General features: G+C 42.5%; 1 protein-coding gene across 6 annotated transcripts in view; it reads right to left on the minus strand.

Moving 5' to 3' along the window:
- YEATS2 (YEATS domain containing 2) overlaps nucleotides 1-18,080 on the minus strand; it is a 51,297-nt gene that overhangs the window by 18,783 nt on the left and 14,434 nt on the right. For 5 of the 6 annotated variants that reach the window (XR_012661550.1, XM_075099334.1, XM_075099335.1 and 2 more), the window contains exons 9-19: nucleotides 17,998-18,042; nucleotides 16,754-16,940; nucleotides 14,828-15,067; nucleotides 12,808-12,966; nucleotides 10,201-10,304; nucleotides 8,044-8,151; nucleotides 6,786-6,959; nucleotides 5,312-5,570; nucleotides 4,340-4,501; nucleotides 2,725-2,840; nucleotides 702-857 (exon numbers count right to left, since the gene is read on the minus strand). Coding sequence is in view for 5 of the 6 variants with exons in the window: in XM_075099334.1 (XP_074955435.1) it covers nucleotides 702-857; nucleotides 2,725-2,840; nucleotides 4,340-4,501; nucleotides 5,312-5,570; nucleotides 6,786-6,959; nucleotides 8,044-8,151; nucleotides 10,201-10,304; nucleotides 12,808-12,966; nucleotides 14,828-15,067; nucleotides 16,754-16,940; nucleotides 17,998-18,042 (1,710 nt within the window). In the remaining variant the exon portion in view is untranslated. The remainder of the gene's footprint in view (nucleotides 1-701; nucleotides 858-2,724; nucleotides 2,841-4,339; nucleotides 4,502-5,311; nucleotides 5,571-6,785; nucleotides 6,960-8,043; nucleotides 8,152-10,200; nucleotides 10,305-12,807; nucleotides 12,967-14,827; nucleotides 15,068-16,753; nucleotides 16,941-17,997; nucleotides 18,043-18,080) is intronic. The other variant, XM_075099337.1, reaches the window with a different exon arrangement.

Consider the following 18,080-nt stretch of genomic DNA (forward strand, 5'->3'; position numbering starts at 1 on the left):
TCAGCATAAGAAAAATTTTGTTTTGATCTTTTTTAAATGACTTAAAAAAACCCAACACCACAACAACAAAACAAACAAGACAAATGCTTTTTATACCACCGAAAAATATTTTGAAAACACTTCTGAAAAAGACAAATTGTGGCAATCATAGTGAGAACAAAGTTATCACCTCAGAAATCAACTTTATGAAACTGCTGACTTTGCAAAAATGTCCCTATCGATCTGGAATTTTGGATGATCAATTACAAGTACTCTTGGGGAATTTAAATTTCATAGGGACCACTTGGTACTTGTTAAAAGACAGACCTTTGAGGGACACCAAAACAAAAAAATTTTAAGAGTTTCAGCAGGTGACCCATTTCTAAGGTACAAATATTTAAGCACATTTTTTCGCCTGACTGTATTCACTTCTCTAATTCCATTTCACTGAGAAATCCCAGAGCAAAATGACAAACTAGCAACCCAAGCTTACACATGACCCACTCTGAGAACAGAAATAAAGCTGGAAAACTATGGCCCAATATCTTCATATGAAAGAAGGCCTTCATGTGCTTTCCTTATAATAGTAGAGACAACATCATAATTGTACAAAACCCAAACCAAACAACTACAAAATGAAAAGCTTTTATAGGCTGTGGTTCCTATACTTAATCTGACAAAATGCTGACTGGTAAGAGAGAAACACATCATTTGTACACTACCTGTGTAAACAGGGCTGTCTTCTGTCCAGTTATCACTTTTAGTGCTTGTCCTTGTGTGGAAGATGCTCCGACTCCTACACTGCCCTGAACAACTGAAGCTGGCGTCAGCTGCTTCCCAGAACTCTGAGGAGAAGGCTGGCCGACCAGAAAGGTGCCCTGCTCCAGAAATAAGTTAGGGAGGTTAGCACTTTGAAACACAATTAAAAGTCAACAGAAATCTAGGATTTTCAATACAGGATACAAGCCTGTAGCTGTAATGCAACAACATTTAATCTTCTAAAACAAGGCACTGCTAATTACAGTGGATGCTTCCGCACTAAGAGCGGGACGTAACCTTCTCTTCTTAGTGCAGAACACCACTTTCTGATGCAAGAGAAGTGGTGAAAAAGCCACGATCAGTTTCCTGTCTTTTCAGAGACACCCACTACGATTGAACACAATTTATGCTCTTTAAGTTTATTCTTTGTGACAAATGCTGTTTAGCATGCAAAATTAGAGACACTACTGCTGGGCAAAGCAAAAAAAGAGAGAAATCAAGACATTCTGTCACCTTCTCACTTCAAAAATGTTTTTAGTCCCGCCCACAAGGGCTATATATTCTGAGCTCAGCATACAGAAATCACAGTGGCAACTGGAGGTGTGCACTCTAATAACCTACCACCTGAGACCTTGCCACCCTTTCTGCTTCTTTTAAGTATTCAGCTGCTGCCCTTCACAGGCTTCATTCATCCACTATCATCCATGGACCCTTCACACAATCTTCTGTTTTCTCATTTTTCTTCCTTACACAGCCTTGCTGTTTCTCTCCAACAGTCATAGAATCATAGAATACCAGGTTGGAAGGGACCTCAAGGATCATCTGGTCCAACCTTTCTTGGCAAAAGCATGGTCCAGACAAGATGGTCCAGTACTGTGTCCAGCTGAATCTTAAGTGTCCAGTGTTGGGGGATCCACCACTTCTCTGGGGAAATTATTCCAATAGCTGATTGTTCTCATTGTGAAAAGTTTTCCTCGTGTCCAATTGGAATCTCCCCAGGAGTAACTTGTACCCATTACCCCTTGTCTTTCCCATGTGACTCCTTCTAAAAAGGGAGTCTCTGTCTTCTTTTAGCCACCCTTTAAATACTAGTATGTGGTGATAAGGTCTCCCCCTAACCCTTCTTTTCTCAAGCCTGAACAAATCCAGTTCTCTCAGTCTTTCCTTATATGGCAGGTTTCCCAGTCCTTTGATCATCTTTGTGGCCCTTCTCTGGACCCCTTCCAGCCTGTCTGCATCTTTTTTGTATAGTGGGGAGCAAAACTGTACACAGTATTCCAGGTCTGGCCTGACAAGTGCTGAGTAGAGTGCAATAATGACTTCTTTATCTCTGCTGGTGATGCCCTTGTTGATGCAACCCAGCATCCTGCTGGCTTTCTTTGCTGCAGCAGCACACTGTTTGCTCATATGGTGCTTGTTGTCCATTAGTAGCCCCAGGACCCTTTCCACAGAGCTGGTCCCCAGACAGGTAGATCCCAGTCTGTGCTGCTGTACTCCTGGATTATGTTTTCCCAGGTACAAGACCTTACGCTTGTCTTTGTTGAACTTCATAAGGTTCTTGTTACCCTACTCTTCCTTTATCCTCCTATCTCTACTGCTTTCCTCCAACTCTTATATGTCATACTGTGTAAGGTAACTCTTCATGTCTGTCATATCACCTGTCTTATTTTGGAGACCTTTTGGAGACTCTGTCTCTTCTCCATCCACTGCCTACCCTGGTCTTACTCAGTACTGCTCTCTCAGCCTGCAAGGAGCCATGAGGGTACCACCCTGCAATGGGAGGTGAGGGGCAGAGCTGTGTCAATAGCAATGACAAGTGATAAAGCAGGTGCCTGGCAGAGGGGAGAGAGGCAAGGGTTATTAGAGAGTATCTAGACCCCATAGTCTGAGAATGTTTCATGTACTACAGAACCACAGGATATCCACATATTACCACTGCAGCCTGAAATATCAATCTGCTTCAATTAAGATGCTTACACGACTGACCTGGGGTGTCTGCTTCAGGATGTAGGATGTATAAGTGAGGTGCTGTGACAAGTTACTGCTTGTGCTTTGGGTTCCCCCTCCTCCTCCACTATTCGTAGAAGAACCAGACTGGAGACCTGTAACCAGAAGAAAAGGCTTGACCCTTTGGTAACCAGACACTGTCAGCTGCTAAAGCATCCCTGTATATACAAGTAATTGAAATCAATTTGCAAGATGCTTGTTGCCACATGTTTTGCAGTTGAATAATACTATTACCCAGTAATGGGCTATGGCGGAAATAAGGAGGACTGGCGGGCAAGCAAAGCTCATTTCAGGCTGCTTTGAATGTTCTATCAAAAGATGCTGTCCAGCAGATGAACAGCCTTTTCATCAGTCTTTTGCTGGTTATGAATCTGCAGCAAAAGCCCTAGAAACTCTGAATCCCACTGGCTTCTTAATTTTACTTTTGTTGGCTGTTCCAATGCAATTTTGTTAACAGAGTATTAGATCAAAGATACCAAGCAGTGGTAATTGGCAGTGGCACTTTCATATTGCTCTGCATCCAGAAAGAACAGCCGGGACATGGGCTTTTTTGCAGTCTCCCATTAAGAAACAAGGGTAAAAAAACATACTTATGGCTCTGTCATAAAAATCACAAGTATTTGCTCTTCCTTGAAGCCTGTGAGATTATTTCCTTGTCAAGGTTGGACTGGCCCAGCTGCCTCTCTACATCTCAAACAATGGGGCTCCCATCACAAGTTCAACAGCCCAAAAAAATGTACACCAAGAGTATCTACTTTTTCAGTGACACATACCCTATTGCCATGTTGCTGGTATTTACAGCCTTATATATTAAACTGAATAATACCTCTTCCTCACTGCCACTATCAGAACTGGGAGCAAAAAGTGTACACCCAATCCAACTCCCGTCCCAACCCCCAGCCTCAAAAGGAGCATTCTGGAGAAGGCTCACAACAAAACTCTTCATCTACACAGTCCAAAACCTGCAGTATTCTTTTCCTAGAGCAATAGCACACTATAAACAAGTACCACCCATCAGAAACATTTTAGCAATGTTATTGTCCAGGTGTTTCAAAGCAAGTTTGATTCACAAGCCCATTAACAGCGAAGTGTTTCTGCTGGTCTCAACAGCTTGGGGCTAAAAGTTGTATCAATATTCAAAATTATTCCCCCCCCCTTCCAGATACAGTATCTCATCCTTTCCAAAGTTAGTTTCTCCAGGATGCCATGCCATTACTTATTACTATCTTTCACAACTGCATTCAAATCCATCTCAGTTCTACATCACGAAAATGCAGTTGTCTCTTCCTATAGATCAAAATGAAGAGTTAAAAACAACCCTTCACTGAATTTTGAGGAAAACTACACTGTCTGCTTTCAGCACAGAGAGAAAGACATTGAGAACACTGCATGAAAAGGAGTTTCATCTAAAAGAGAAGACACTTGTGAGATCTCAGTCTTAAGAAGCATCACATACTGTGTTGTTGTGAACAAAGAAACCCCATCCCATTACTGACTTCCGCACTAGCAGGATGCTTTATAGCAAAAATGCCAAACATATTAATTATGCAGTGATTACATTATTTAACTCATTAGATTTCCCTGCAAGACTAACTAGCATTATTTGTGGCTCGCAGTATGGCTCCTTGGGGTATCAGAAGCAGTTTTCCTTTCCCAGAAGGATTCTTGCTGTTGGTGGTGAGGTACAGTTTGGTGCCTGGCGGTAAGTTTGCCAAGTTTGCCAGGTTGGTGGCTGGTAACTGCAGTGTGGCCATCACTAGAAAGAAAGAATAAAAAGGAAGATATAAAACTACTGCTGCAGAAGGTAGTACGTGTTGAAATCTGCACAGGATGAAAGAACTAGGAGTGACAAGCAGCTAGCCTTTAGCCTTTGATAATCCATACTTAGCTGGCCTAACCACAGATTAACTCCACCAGTGATACACAGGCACTTTTGAATAGATCTGGGGCTAAAAAAAACCAACCAGTCTCTCTGCATGCAGTACCACTTAGGCTGCAGGCCAAAGCAGCACAGCCATGGGGTCTACAGGCTTACTCCAATCCAGGGGCCACACAACACCTTTCAAACAGTCCAGAGCCTGAACTAACATGCTCAGCTAAAGCCAGCTGTGTGCAGAAGCAGGCAGGATGCTTCTGCCCACAACCCCATAACCGTAAGCAGTGGGGAAGATGTGAAGGTGCAAAAAGGACAGTTTGGCTCTTGTTGGCTGGATTTATGTGGAGCCTTTTGAACATCTAAGAACCACAATGCTGGGCTAAAATGTGAGACCTCTCTCTGTGGAAGTCTGCTAGGTCTCTACCACACTCCCCAGGATATCTGTACCTGATATCCACTCACAGAAGACTGAATGTTTTAAAGTATTTGTGCTCCCTCTTCACCATTACAGATATGGCTTAACATTTTCTTTATTACTAATCTCAGTCAGCTTGAATTTCCCTAGACCTCTCTACTAATTTTGAAGTTTCTGAGTCACACATAGTTATTTTGCAGTTGAAGAAATCATTATATAGAGAGCCCCGAAGTTTACCCATCATGAGCTATTAACAAGGTATAAAATTACTCTACCTGAGCCTTGAGATGTACTCTTCTGAGCACCTGTGGAAGAAACTTGCGCCTTTGTTATAGTCTGCACAGGCTGAGCAACAATTGTCCCTCCACCTCCACTCACGATGGCTTTGGCTACACCTTGAGTCACAACCTGCTTCGGACCAACAGCCTTTGCTACTGAAGAGCTAGATTTTGCTACAAGTATCTGGCCACCACTGATAGCCACCGCTTGTTTTACTGTTGACTGTAAAGCAGAACCAACTGGAACGCCAACAACCTGCAACAAATAAATAGTGGATGATGTGCTGCTGGCAAGAGCAATCACGTGAATTCTAGCTGGTACCCCTCCTCCATCATTAGACATTTCAGGACACTTTATACACGTCTAGTCATGTATAAAACCTATTCATCTGGAAACAAAATTAAATGGCAAGAGGCCAATCCCAAGTAAAAAGATAAACTGTTAAACACAACCGGGATTTCAGAGCACCCGCAAAAGATTAAGTACATTCAAATTACAGGGCACTTCCATTTTTTCTGATATCTAAGCAATGGCTTAATTCCAGCTGAAGACAAAGCTTGCCTTGGCAAAGCACAGAGATCCAGAAACTTAGTTTCAACATGTTCATGGGAACAATCTCCCTGGGAAAACTATGGCCTCAATGCAGAATCCACAAAGAGCTTCAATTTTATGTGTTGACAGTAACTGCAGGCAAACACGAGTTTGCATACCTGCTCAAACAGGCAAATAAGGTAGTAAAAAGGAAAATGAACTGTTGCAAATGCAAATATATATTTACTCATGCAAAAGAAAAGCTCCCTATGTAGCCTCTTGTGCTTGGCACATGATTTGACTATATCCACAATGGAAACAGGCAAGAATGGAGACAATTTCTGACACATCTGTCATCTCATCACTACACAGTTACTGTGCCTTCTCAGAAAATAAGTCACTCCTGCCATGGCACCACTGCATTGGCACAGACTCCTACAAGAAAAACACTTGAGTTGCTGCTCAAGCAGGGCTGCTTCCACCTCATGTGAGTTCTGGCTCAGCCTCCACCCCACTACCTATTTGCCCCATTCCCTTTTTGTTGCAGACCTGCAGTCCAAAGAAAGAATTTGCCTCCTCTTACAGAAAGACTTGGATGAGTTTCAGCAGGAGCTGATGATGGCAGCCAACCTTCTGGGTTAACAGGCTCCAGTTCAAAATCACCCCCACCCCACCATTCCAATGGGTTAGACTGAAGTAGGAGACGTTCCCTGTACACAACAAAATGCAATAGCACCTGCTCACCCTGCTCCCTTCTCTGGGGCTAAGGTGAACATGGTATGAGCCACTCTGTGCACACAGGGAAAGTAGCTACCCCTGGGGCTGCTGCCAGTGTCTGAGACAGAAGCAAGCCTACACCTGAGAGAAGCATGAGGTGTTGCAATGAAACAACAAGAAAGCCAGCTTACACCATGCTAAAGATGCCCAAACGCCTCATACCTTAGACTGCACCGTCCCCTCGCCTGTGCTCACGACAGGCTTCTGTGGTGACAAGGCCAACATGTGACTCCCTTTTACAGTGACATACTGCTGCACAGGGGTCTGCGTGGTTGTCGCTGTCACTGGTAGTTGGGTTTGCTGGGGCAGCTCTCCTGGCTCCTGCTTTATTATCACCTTTTAAATAGGAAGAAATAATAAATAATAAGAAAAGCAAACACCTTAAATCACTAGGGATCATTTCTGGAACAGCCTGTCTGCAAGAAAGGTCAGGCAACAGTCAGTAAACCCAGATGTGGTTCTTACACATCACCAGGTAGACTCTAACCCAGCTCCAAGATGAGGGCTACTCACAACACACAAATGTGTGAGGGGGGTGTCTGTATTTACAAAGCATTCCAGATTTGAGAGGTGCTCACAGAAATTACAGAATCGCAGAAATACCTAGTAATACTACAACTACTGGTCATACTAATGATGGACTTGGACAAACTTCTTCAGGCCTTGCATCTCAGAAAACACCTGACTTCTTCAGGTGCTGCACCTCAGAAAGGAACTAGAACACTTTAAGGTTTCACATTTATAAGCATCTTCCTGCTCAGAACACATTTTAAACCTCATTTTTTTTCCTATCCTGCAAATTACAACTGATACACCTATGGATATTGTAAATTATTATAGTTGACATTATTCTCTTGTGTATGTTTTTTGTTTCTCTGCAATAGGCCCTAAATCTAATCACTAAGATCAGTGACTCAAGAAAGGCTGGGGGTTTTTTTTGCGTTAGATTGCTGTAGGTACCGTAAATGGTAGGAAGCATTCTTCCACCTTTTACTTGGATCACCTAATATTGCCAGAATAAATTCCGTATGGTAACATTTAAGGAAATGTACTCACAAGCGGCAAATCTGACATTCAGAAATCACTATAGCATTTTTAAGAACTCCTGATAAATCTACTGCAGTTTACTTTTACTGTATCCAACTGAAAAATAGCTTTAAAAAGATCAGCCTCAATATGACAGTGATTCGAAAAAAAACAAGAAAGCATGAAAGATGAGATAAAAAGAAAGATCACAGGAACAGTAGAGCCACAGGAAAAGAAAACAAGATACATTTTCTGAGAGGTGCTAGACAGCCCTTGGTAGCAAGACATATTGGTTCCAGTAACAGATTTACATGCACTGGAAGTTTGTGGCACAAATCAGCATAAAATTGCATTACTGGGCTCCTTGCTGCAGCACAAAACCCAAGAGGAGTACCTTTGTAAAAGCTCCAAGCCCTCCAGTGACTGATTTGGGGCTTTGCACCTTGGAATGACTCCCGATGGGACAAAGGGGTGGCATAGTGGCAAACAGAGAATCCTCCTGCTGCAAATAGAAAGACATGGCGCAAACATCGGTGAAATGTCCAAAACAAGAAATAAATCAAGTGACTGCTAGTAAAGGGTAACACGGATGACCCAGGCAGTCCCAAATTACCTGTACAAATAAGCCATTTCCAGAATCTGTCAACACGTAAGTAAAAGAGTGTAACACACTTAAAACCTACAAAGCAAGTTTTATTTGGAAAGTTACGTCTCCAACAGCAGTAACAGTTTCTTACCATATCATACACAGGTGAAAGGAATTGTCTTGTGTTCCCCCACCAGCTTTTTACACAAAGCATTTCAGAGCTGTAAAATTCAAGTAGACTGAGGGTGGATTTTACCAATGTGTATAAATACCTGATGGGAAGGTGTAAAGAAGATCAAGCCAGACAATGCTCAATAGTATCCAATGAAAGGACTAGAGTCAATGGGCACAAATTGAAACACAGGAAATTGTGTTTAAGTGTTTTGTTTTGGGTTTTTGTTTTTGTTTTTGTTTTTTTTTTTAAATTTAATGGCAATCAAACATGGGAACAGGTTGCCCAGAGATGTTGTCGACTCTCCACGATCAATGTGAACTCCAAAGCCGTTGTTTCACAATCACTTGGCTCATCCTTGTGCTGCATCATGAACAAAAAGCAAGCCCTCAGACTCCAACCTAATACTCCTGCCACCTGTCAGCTTTATTAACACCTAGAGCTGAAAACCAGCTTGATTGTCTGCTGTGATTCACCGCATTGCTGCACAACTAGTAGCAAACAGGGCAGGGTGTGAAGACAAGGGTGAAGGCATAACCAGTCCTCTCAACCACAGCCTACATATCAGTTATTTCAAAGTGGCTGAAGAAACACAGCCTTAAGTAATTAAAAAAAAACCAGTGACAACTTTTCCACCAAACAGAACACAGAAATCAAAATGCATTTCTGTTTACAGAGCTACGATTTTTACATATTTTAGAAAATATCTTCAGTTTTTAACTTCACCCTGGAAATACAGAATTGAATTCAACTGTTATTAATGACGTGCCTACTGTGACTCATTGAAAACCTCTCAGAAAGAACTATCCCAAATCAGTGAAAAATAGACTAGTGAATGGTTTTCAACATAGTTAAATGAAATCCATCTGAGCAGACAGGCTCTTAAAAGCTGAATAGCTAGTTGCACACCTGACACTTAAGAATGCTACTCTAAAGCAGTTCAATTGCTTCAGACAGCAATCTTCAACACTTCTTCCCTGACAGACGTAGGAAGCATTTCAGTTCCAAATGTAAAGTGATTTGCTCTCTGCAGGCTGACTGGCAAGCCACCCCCCTCCATATCCAAAATTAATATTCTTGTGACTTGGAGACAGAGAAACATTCCTGTTTTCAGCAGCACACCCATCAGCTGCTTTCAGAAAGAGCCTCACTGACACCACTTGCCTGCCAGAAATATCTTTCCTAGCACAAGATGTGGGAGAGATTTTATGTGAGACAGCTCAACTCCATACCTTTTGGGCTTTGCAAATCAGAAGCGCGAACCCTATTTACCACTGTTTGTTTACACATTTGGTTACTCCACTGTTTACAGGAACATTTTTTCTAAATGCAGGCAGTTATATAACCACTAAATGATCTATTTTCAGGCTGCTAGGAGCAGCTGCTGTACAAAAATAATTAACTGAGTGAAGGTTTTGAGGTAGGCACCTCTGGTTTAATCATACACTGTCACTAACAAAGTGAGGAAGATCAAAGTCAGATATAAAGAGCTTTCTTGAAAGATAAGACACTTTAAGAGCTATGCCCTCCATGGATTTTCTTGTAGAAAAGCAAAAGAGCAGTGCCTTTAACAGAGGTGTAGGCAGGACTAATTAGAGCTGCATGAAGTGACACTATTGTCTTGTATAACCATCATGTTCTCATATGGTTCCATCTGTTAGACACAGTAAACCTTCATATGAAATGACAACCAAAAGAGCTTGCCCGAAATGCAGAATTTGTAACACTAAAAAGCCCTATTTAACAGGAAACTGGATTTAAAATGGAAACTACACACCTAATGAGAACATTACCTTGACAACTGAGGTGACAAAACTGCTCCCATGGGTCTTTGATACAGGAGATCCAGTTCCGTGAGAGGCCTGACAAACACTGGTCAGTTTGCCGTTTGGGCTCCCTGTGTATCGGGAAATAAAGCAGATGTCGGGTGAGGGATGGGGAGCGGTGCTGCTGAACGCATGAAACCTCTTCTAACAAGAAACATGGCATTTCATTTTGGCTCTGTATTCTCCGTGAGGTACATCAGTGGGAGTTGGTATGGGCACAAAAAGCCACTAAAATTTCTACCTGCAGAGTCCACACCCAGGAAAAGGTACTCTCCACTCAGAGCTCTGTTTGCTGCAAGCAAATGGGCAGGCACTGTCCTGAGACACTGAGGGTATCAGCTACAGGTGTGACTAGGTGAAATTAGGACAGTAAACAAGCTGCCAGTCAGAACTTGCTGCTGCAGATGTAGTGTCTTCCATTGCCCAGAAGCCCTCTGAACCTACGCTAGCCTTGGACACTGGCATGGGGGAAGGCTTGGAAGAGGCTGGAGAAGGAGGGAAAAGGAAGGCCAGAAAAGGAGGGAGACAAAGCGAGGACTAACAAGAGGAAGGGACAGAGTGAGGTAGGGAAAAGGAAGAAACAGAAATAGGGAGTGAAGACATACGCTCCTCTGTCTGCTGAAGACTGCTCTTGCAAAATCATCAGACAGAGACGGTTCACAGCACTCTCCTGACCCCCTGAGATAGATGGGGGTCAGTGGTAAACTTACCCTGCATTATCAGAGCATGTAAACAACACTATTGCTCAGCAGCAGTTTTGTTACTGCCATTGGTTTGGTTTGTTAGTTTTTTTCTTTAAGAGATGCCAAAGCCAAAGCCATACATGAAAACACAATAATAGTCTCATACAGTTGTACTACAATCTGCAGTTAAATTTAAAATAAACGAGCAGCCATTTCTTGTAATATGCAAAAATTTCTTGGGTTTGGGAAGGCTAGTTTTCACAGAGCATGAAGTTTGAGATCTTACCCCTCTTTTTAAATATGATCTGTGACTTCATCTGTAATATCACATTTCACTCAATCCAGCCTGGCTGCTGTTGCCAAAAAGCCAGTTCCACATTCTTTCTTGCTCCCTCACACAGCAGGGTCTGGTGGTGAGGCTATCTGACAAAACTCAGTTTGGGGAGGGGATGGCATTAATCTTCTGCTCTGCCACTGACCTGATCTGACTCGTGCAGAATATGGGGGAAGCGGCAGGAGTGCAGGGGAGGAGAAGCGGCAGGTAGTTTCTTCCAGGCCAGTCTGTACTTACATCACACTAATGTGGTGGGAAGCTGCACCTTTAATGGCATTAAGGCTTGCATCTCCAAACCATCTGGTGCATCTACAGATCCTATCCTCCACATACAAATCTTTACCACAAGAACACAAAAGTTACCCAACCATGATGAACCACATATGCATAGTAGACATTCAGGCTGGAGGTAGAGAAGAAACAGAACAGGAAAAAGGCAGAAAAACCCCAACCAAAAAACAAAGAAAAACCACCACAAAACAAACAAACAAAGCACAAACCAAAAACAAAACCCCCACAAAACAAAACCCTATTGGTAAAACAGTGTCAGTGTTACCACGAAAGCCCCAAAACATACTTCAAAAAATTCAGCTATTATTATGCTCCCCCTACCAACTCCCTCTGTGATAATGTTAAAATGAACATGACAGCTGGATTCCTTCTATAAAAGGAGGAACCATTATTAAAAGAATCATTGCACTTTCCATCTATGCCCAGTGAACAGTGGGTGTGTTACATGGATGATGCAATTTACTACATGGCTATAAGCATCCTCTGAGATGCTGGCAAGCACACACGCACACAGAAACAAGTGTGTTTTTAAACAGACAGCAGTTCTTGGCCACAAATCACAACAAATAAATGACTTTTGAGTGACCTTTCCTCCAGCCCCAACACAAAGATTACCAATTGACTCCCATACCGATCACCTATCTCCTGCAGTTCAGTCCTCCCCCCAACCCTGGGCTTATGTCACCACTGAAGCATCTAGGGAATCCAGTTAGAGGGTTCCAAACTGGCTAGAATCAGACCAGCTAGAAGTTGAGAGCAGTAACAGAAACTAACAGGGCTGTTGACCTAGTAACCTGGGTCTGCTCAACCACTTCAACACATCTAGAGCACTATATACCAGAACTTGACTGATCTGCAAGTCACTGCAAGCTCACCATGCTTTTTGCCCATATTGGCAATACAGTCCTCACACAACCACCTGTGCACTGTTTCTGTTTAAATCTCTGTGCACCACAGTCTACGTTACTTTCTCCTCTTCCCTTTTTGCCTGCAAAGAAAAGGCCCTCTTTGAGGAGGTATCTGTGAATTCAGTTCGGCCTTACACTATGTGCTGTTTCCTAAAGGAAGTTATGTTAAAGTCTGAGATACCTGTAACCATGTTACACCAGCCAGTTACACCAAACCAATAATACCTCTTTCTTTCTTTGCTGAGTACTTTTCCATCTTCGCAAGCTGAAACACTGTTATTATACCAGTCATTTTGAAGGGAGAATGAACTTGAATGGGTAAGACTAAGCCACTGCCTTCTGTGATCACACTACACACCTGTGCTTGTGGCTGCTGCTCCAACCATCTGTCCAGGCTTGTCCACAATAATATACGGATTATTAATGACTGAACTAGTAGAGCCTTGCTTCATGTGCACCGGAGTGGAGGTTGGGGTACGAGGTAGCGGAGATGGACTAGGGGTCGATATTGGAGAACCTTAAGAAAAAAAGTCCAATGCTTCGATCTTGTAAATATTGTGAGAACATAAAAATATAGCAATAGTAGTACTTATTTAAATGCCTTAGAGAAGGAACATTTTTTGAGGATGCAATTCCCAGCCTGAGTGAGATCACGGGACTTGGAGAATGAAAGAGGAGACAGAAGGAAAGGAAAAGGGACGCTAGGCACTATGGCTCATACCTACCCTGGACATTCTCTGCCTATCAGGACAAGCAGGGTTCAAAGGGACCTTGAGAAGCCATCTAGTCCATCCTTGAATCCTGAGGGACATTATTTAAATCATTCTCGCTGCCAAGAACAGTCCACCCAAGGAGATGAAGACAGCTAAGTTCCTTGATAGCCGCTCTCTTTCCCTTGTGGAGCCCAAAGTACAGGCATTCAGAGCCAGGTACCAAGCTGTTCACATAAAAAAGCTGTGCAATACAGCAGCCATCAGACAGGCATGGACACTCTTGTTCCTTCACTGCTCTCACTACAGCAGAAGCCCTTGAAAGCAAACTCTACAGCGTGCAAATTCTGTATAAGAGGGCCAGGAGAAAGAAAAACTAGAGAAGAAAAGAGCTGCATGAGGGTAAACAAGAAATGCAGAAGAAAAGGACAGGCGAGGAAGTGATCAGAGAAAGATGGCAGCAAGCACACTAAGCTTCAACTGCCTGTTAATCTGCTTTCTTGGCAGTGATTGACAATTAAAATGGAACATAAATGCTGATCAAATAAAATCCCCATGTCTTATAAACTGCTTTTGAAATCTGAAAGGGGTGACACTTCTCAGCAGACTGCACAGCCTTGGAAAAATATTTAGCAGGGAAACATTTAAATAGCAAAGATCAACAGAGAATAGTCCAAGCATTTTAAGAAAGATAGGATGGCCCCTGTAATTCTTGCTTTCTGGGAAGCCTTGGGAAAAGATCAAGAGAGGAGCTTATGGAGAAAGAAGAAAGCACTTGGCATAGGTTCAAAAGTAAATCAGCCTGAGTACAATTTTAAGATGTCAAGGAAAAATACTGAAATTTAATTAAAAAAATAACAACAAACCAGGCACACTTGAGGAAAATTATTTGGGAGCAGATCATCAGAAATCACACAGACTGATAGCTGGTGCTTCATCCTCTCTACCCTGAACACCAGAAAATGAAGGGTCATCTTTCAGCTTCACAACATGTGACGCGGTGAGCTGCACATTAAAACTTTCTGATGTAAAACATCATCCAGTGGATGGCATCATGCCCAGGCAGGGAAGGGACTATAAGTGAAATGAGTGAACAGCACCTTGACCATGTTTGTTTCAGAAGCTATCAAAAGAGTATCACATTGCTCACTGCAGTCAGCTGACAATTTAATCCAACAGAGGGTGGATTTTTGGAAGAGGAAGGCCAAAGCTGTTCCATCTGAGGAGATAAGGCAAGTACAAGAGGGACCACTTGAGTCTACAAGGTTGAATCTAATTATTTGTTCTTCTTAATCCATCCCAGTTGTCTGAAAGTGGGAGGGAGAAGAATGGCTTCTTCCCACACACAAATACCCCACATGGAAGGTATGTCGTCACCTGGGCCTTCCTGTGGGTAGCAGTCCAGTTAAAGACTGTCATTTTCATATTTAAAAGCATTAGTGAACAGGGAGAGAACAGGTCTCATCCTGCTTTTGATCTCATGTGAAGCATTTCACACTTTTTTTCCTTGAACATTAAGAAGTGTGTTTAGCTCCTTATTCTAGAGTTTCCTACTGCCTGATGTTCAAACATTGGCAGGAAATCAGGGGAAGGACACAAAACAAGTCCAACTGGTTCACTCTCTTGTTTTCCAGGGTGAAGCACTCAGATAGGTAAACTAACATTCACCTGATACAATCTTGCAACTCATGGTGATAGGCTGGAAGGATTTTCCTGGCGATTCTGCAGGGCTTGGACTCTGACCTTGAGGCACTATTTTACAGCTAGCTGCAATGGGTTGAAAAGCTGAATTTCCATGAGAGCCAAAGGCAACTTTCTGTGTGGCTAACTTGGTGGGAGTCCGTTCTATCGAAGATGGCAGGGAATAAAACGTGGCATGTCTTTCGGTTTCAGCATTCCCAGGGAATCCTGATTAAAACAGGGAAAAGAAGAGAAATAATTCTTAGGCTGAGACATCTAGTTCCTTACTGTGCTTCTCTACACAAACAAAATTCAGGTACGACAAACACGCTCTTGAAGGAAGAAGGACAAGCAACTGGTGGTCAGTGCTGAATGGGGAGAAAGTGGGGTAGGGGGTTCCTCTTGTGCAAGCCTGTTGGATTTGTCCCTGAACAGAAGAATAAAACGCTACTGTGCACAGCCTGTTCACCTGTGGCAGGTGATCGGCCACTTCTCTTGCATTTTCTTGAAGCAGCCTTTCCATTGACCAAAAGCTGCTGGTGGTTTCGAGCATCCTCACTTAGGGCTCCAGAGGACTAAGGCTGGATCTCCTTTGCAGAGAATCTTGCAGTGCATTTTTTGGAGTAGGAGCACAAGGAGACCATCTACTGCCTTTGGACCTGGGTTAAGGAATCCACCTGACCCGACTGCAGAAGGAGATCAATTAACCTGGAGCTGATGCGAGAAGCCATTGCCTGTCAGTATAAGAAAGAGGCAGGTTGACTTCCTTCCTGTTTGCTGTAGCGCTGCTCAGCTAAAGGTGCTGCATATCTTCCTGTTTGAATAAAAAGCCTGTGCATTTAAAATTTGGTTGCATTTCTCCTTTTTTGGCCACAGGAAAACAACACATTTAAACAGCGGAAATTCTTCTTGCTGAGCCAGAACACCACCAGTGGCATTACGGCACCTACCAGAAAGGGCGCTGTGCAAGGCACCAGCTTAAAGCCATTCCTTGAACATAGGAGTGTCAAGATAAATCAAGAAAGGCATCAGACCATGTTGCATGCAACTGTATTTTGACATATAGAGCTGCTGTTTCCAGCAAGTTTCTCACACTAAAACGTGCAAACCATAAAAGACACCCTTGTTTCTCAGCCCACTTAACAAAGCTGTACCATGTAAGCCTTGACACCGTGGTATTTCAGAAAATAAAGCTAAATGCTAACAGAGGCACAGTTTTTCTACTTCACACAAAATAAAAAGTGTGCCCAAGTGGCCAGCACTAGCTTGTTTCAGGCAACTCAGATGATCCTAAGGCATCAACTGCTGCGCCACTGCAACGGGCACTGTATTTCCTGATCTTACAGGGGAAGGTGAGGATGAGACCATGACATGCACAGATGCCATCCCTCAGACAAACCTTCACTACGTCTTTTTCACTTTCTGTTTTTACACCTCAGTTATGTATTTTTTTCTCCCACAGTCAACTCATGTTAGGCAACAACATATATAACTGAACACACTGCTAGACCAATTCCTTAAATCTATACACAGACCCAAAAACATTCAGAAACTGAAAAACCCCTCTGAAAACAACCTGCCAGGAACAAAACTACAAGTGCTATTCAGCAACTTTTTTTCCAACCATATCCACTGCATAAAGCTTCATATTCATTATGTTTAGCAAAACAGAGACCACTCACAAACTCCAGATTTAAAACAAAACAAAAGCAAACCAAACAAACCCCCCAAAACCAAATAAACCATAACGATTTCTGAACTGCATTTAAGAGTACATTGAGGAAATAATCATCTGGGGTGAGCAAGGAGCAGGTAGCACCGGCAACCCTTAAGCCAAAAGAGCAATTAAGAGGAGGTATCCAGAAGAGCTGAAGTTCAAAGAACTCAAATTTCACCAATACCCGTTCACTTTACCTTTGTCCACAGAAGCATCTGGGCTGGAGTCCCGCAACTGTTTAATTGGCGAAGAAGCTTTGACTGGTGCTGGAATACTCAGTGGCAGTGGTAAGGATGTAGGAACGTCAGAAAGGTCAGACTCCGAAGACTGGGAGAAGAGATATTCCTCACCAAGGGAATGCCTATGTAGCTCCACATCCACTACCTTCCAGAAATAGGAGAACGGATGACATTAATATTTGGTAGCTAGGTAAATATATAAAAAGTGAAAACAACTATGCCTTTTCTTTTTATTTGAATGTCTGGAAACCTCTCCCTCTCCTCCTCCCACCTCTGCATAAAATTTCTATTCATTTCAGGGAGACCTCCCAGAGGTGCAGCAGCACCTGAGCTAGGACAAAAATCTTGCAACACTTAACCACCACGGTAAAATAGCACTTCTTCCAGTCTGTAGACAAATCTGACTAGTGAACACCATAAGGAATATAGAGCCCAGCTCCAAGCATCCCATTAAGGAAAGGACTGCATACCCGCTTAGGGACAGGCATAAAACTGCAGCTTGCCTTCTCTGCCTTCTTTTACAAGGCCTTGAGAAACACACCAGATTATCTACTCTTCAAAAGTGTTCTTTAATCACAGTAGTAGACATCTCACATTAACGTTTTTTCCACAGACTGAAAAGCTGAAGTAATGCAATTTCACCATAAAAATTTCCCTTCACTACAGTACAACAAGGAGGAAAAAAATTAACAAAAAAACCCTTTAGGGATATAGCAAACTATGAGTTATTAATTAATTTATTTTATATTAAGTTTTAAGAGTTAATTTTCAATGAAGACACTGAATCTTGACATGTGCAGAAACTTAGAAGTACTGCAAAATTTCAGCAGCATAGTTGGGTGATCCCTTTAACTTAAATTCTTTATGTATGAGATCTGCAGCACATCAGAAGGAAAATCAAGACATTTGGACCAGAAGCTCTACAAAGAAATAAAAACTAAAACTGTAGTACAAGGTAATTTCTTCATGAAAGACGACCTGGAAACAGTCTCCCCTGAACTAGAAAGGGGAAATCATGACAACAGCCATTAATAGTGACAAGGTGTCATAATAATTTCATTTAGGAAGAGAGCAAAATCTACACTACAGAAATAGTGAAATCAAATGAGTCTAATGCATGCTTAGTTCCGCGTATCTTTTTCTTTTTAAACATCCTTAAGGGAATCAAAGTACAACATCCATCCCATGACCCACTGACTCACCGTTTCTGCGCCAAGTGTCTGCAGTCCTGTGTAGGTCCTGTCCAACTGGGTAAAACAATACAATTTATTTATATTAATCGGAG

The sequence above is a fragment of the Phalacrocorax aristotelis genome, chromosome 7, assembly GCF_949628215.1.
Source record: "Phalacrocorax aristotelis chromosome 7, bGulAri2.1, whole genome shotgun sequence".
Classification (NCBI taxonomy): domain Eukaryota; kingdom Metazoa; phylum Chordata; class Aves; order Suliformes; family Phalacrocoracidae; genus Phalacrocorax; species Phalacrocorax aristotelis.